This window comes from Mustela putorius, unplaced genomic scaffold (genome assembly GCF_011764305.1).
Source record: "Mustela putorius furo isolate JIRA1106 unplaced genomic scaffold, ASM1176430v1.1 tig00000698_pilon_pilon_pilon, whole genome shotgun sequence".
Classification (NCBI taxonomy): domain Eukaryota; kingdom Metazoa; phylum Chordata; class Mammalia; order Carnivora; family Mustelidae; genus Mustela; species Mustela putorius.
This window is the reverse complement of record NW_025421449.1, coordinates 10,973,536-10,976,170: the sequence shown is the minus strand read 5'-3', so window position 1 is coordinate 10,976,170 and position 2,635 is coordinate 10,973,536. Positions and strand designations below refer to the sequence as shown.

The following is a 2,635-nucleotide window of genomic DNA, read 5'->3' as shown; positions in this document are numbered from 1 at the left end:
AAAGGATTTGATTCCAAATATTGGATGCTGATTCAAAGTAAATACTTCATACTTTTGGAAAGAATTCCAACACTGTAGGGATGTTCCTCTCAACTAGAAATACGACTGAGCTGTATTGATTCAACTGCTTCTTTGCATCTGAGTACATGGTAACACTACTGAATCCCATGTGAATGGATTTATCCTTGCATGTCATGCAGGCAGAGCTGTGTAGATTACCATGGTGATGACTAAGGCATTCAGGAAATCCATGATAGGGGCACTGGCAAAAGGATCAGGTCAGAGAAGGCATTTTCACACCTGGAGTATATCCGAAGGAAACATCACTGCCATTCCCAGGATGGAAGGGATTTAATGTCAACAACCTACTAGCTGGTTTCCCCAGGAAATTTTCTCATATGGGGGCTGGCAAGTGGATGCTCAGTTGGCCTCTGGCTTTGAAGGTTGGGCAATAAGTGAATTTTTTTTTTTTTTTTTTTTTGGCTAGGAATTTCAAATCATTTGTTTCATTTTCCTGTATTGGAAATTTTACGTTTACTTAAAATCTTATAGTATAACAGAAACAGACATGTTAGTCCATTGTGCCTCTGTATAAACAAATATTTTCAGAGTTTACTCCTGGTATTTTCTTCAAATTGCCCACACAAAACTGCTTTGAGAGAACGTTTTAAACTAGACTGGTAATTTAAAACAAGTGTAAACTAACATGAAAACAAAGAATTTTCCTCTCTTTCAGGACAAATGTTTTATGTGAAGTTATCCTCTTCCAACACCTTTGGTCTTAATTCTGGGTGAACCAGGACGGTCACTTCCTGTTTCGTTCACTGATTCTCTTACCACAATCTTGTTCAGATGGTACCTCTCCTGTGTACAGCACCACAGTCTCCACAGAAGGAGCCTTAAAAGGGCCCCCTTCTTGTTTCCCCATCTGTCTTCTGATTTCTGCAGTCTCCTTGCACACCTTCTCATAGCGATAGCCACAAAGGATGTGTTTCAATTTCAGGTGACCACATTCAGGACAAACATCAATATTGTTCTTAACTTTAATAATTTTCTGAGGGTTTCTTCTCCTACAGCGGTTAACTTCAATGCTGAGTCTGTTTTTCGGAGCTGCCATCCAAAAGATACTATCTGAAAGCCTGGGAATCTCCTTACTTCCATTGGTATCATTTGCTGGTTCTGTAAATACAGCTGGACCTTGGACTGCTAATGCCACTTCCCACAGAGGACTGGGTAAACCTGGCCCTGTCTGCTGAAGTTTCCACTGTAGCAGTTTCCAACAGCTCCAGAGGAGTCCCCGGGCGGCGGGCCAGGGTGGAAAGATAAGCACCAGCATGGTTGACGCCATCTTCCTCGCTGCCGAAGCAATAAGTGAATTTTATAATCAAATCAGCCTTTTTAAGGAAAAACCCACTTTGTAGACCCCTGCACAGCCACAACCCTTGCCACAATGATAACCTTGGACATTTTCTTATTAAAAAAGCACTACAATTGCTGGGGGTAGAAATCCTACTTATATCTATAAGACAAGTTATATTTTCTGTTAAAAGAAAATTCTCCATAATTTATCTACATATCTAGGATCATCTTTTATTTGTAAGCTACAGAGAGTGCCTCTCTTTGGGTCAGAGAACAGATCTGTTTCCTAGTCAGGAGAATACAGGCAATGTCTTCCCTTGGAGACAAAGGTTAGACATATTTGCTAGCAATGCCCTTAAAGGATTAGGGGTTTCCTAAGCACTATGTGCATGATGCCTGCATCACCCTAATGAGAATTTGGATCAAAAGGAACCAATGCAGACACGAAGCTCCTGCTACATACATCTTGTGTCATGAATAATAAACTCTAAGTCAGTTTTCACTTTTTGTCTCCTTACTGGTCAGATCTATGAACATATGGCAAACCAAACTAGCAACTCCAGGAGATGCATCTGCTTTGGGTCTGTTTGATCAATTGAACTGATTATTGTCTTGCTTACAGGGCTGCCTTCTGGTGGGATGTTATATAACATCATACTGTCAATACTGTCTCTGGTGCTTGTTCTTTTTAGGTTGAAGATAAGTATGGAGAATGTTGTAACAGAGTCTCTTCCCTGATATTGATGAGCGTAATGAGACCACAGAGTAAAAGAACTCAAGGGTTGTTTTTAGCCATAACAAATAGAAAGTTGCAAGCCACGAAGGTAGAGAAGCAATTAGTCTCTTGATCATAAAGATCTATATTATTTAATGTGTTAAATTTGGCTAAGCTTTATCAACGTAGCCCAGATTTTTTCTTTAAAGATTTTATTTATTCATTTGACAGAGAGAGATCACAAGTAGGCAGAGAGGCAGGCAGAGAGAGGAGGAAGCAGGCTCCCCACTGAGCAGAGAGCCCCATGCGGGACTTGATCCCAGGACCCTGAGATCATGACCCGAGCCAAAGGCAGCGGCTTAACCCACTGAGCCACCCAGGCGCCCCGGTAGCCCAGATTTATATATATTTTTTCCTCCAGGTTGGGAGGAAAAAGACCATATTTGGAAAGAAGGTTCAGCTTTATCCATTGGGTCAAACTTCCCATCTCCTATTTTAGACACTCTTTCCCTACAACTTCTCTTCTCTTAGAAGAGTCTTAGCAAAGTTAAACCCTTAACA

The 2,635-nt window shown here is 41.0% G+C and overlaps 1 protein-coding gene across 1 annotated transcript; it reads right to left on the bottom strand.

Moving 5' to 3' along the window:
* Nucleotides 1–508: 508 nt before the first annotated feature.
* On the bottom strand, nucleotides 509–1,348 carry LOC123393016 (39S ribosomal protein L32, mitochondrial-like). The gene has a single exon (XM_045083587.1). It carries the CDS (start codon nucleotides 1,346–1,348, stop codon nucleotides 806–808), a length of 543 nt encoding a protein of 180 aa, XP_044939522.1. The 3' UTR covers nucleotides 509–805.
* Nucleotides 1,349–2,635: the final 1,287 nt, after the last annotated feature.

Excerpts from the sequence above, each read along its gene's own strand:
- LOC123393016 (XM_045083587.1), bottom strand. The coding sequence starts at position 1,348 with ATGGCGTCAACCATGCTGGTGCTTATCTTTCCACCCTGGCCCGCCGCC.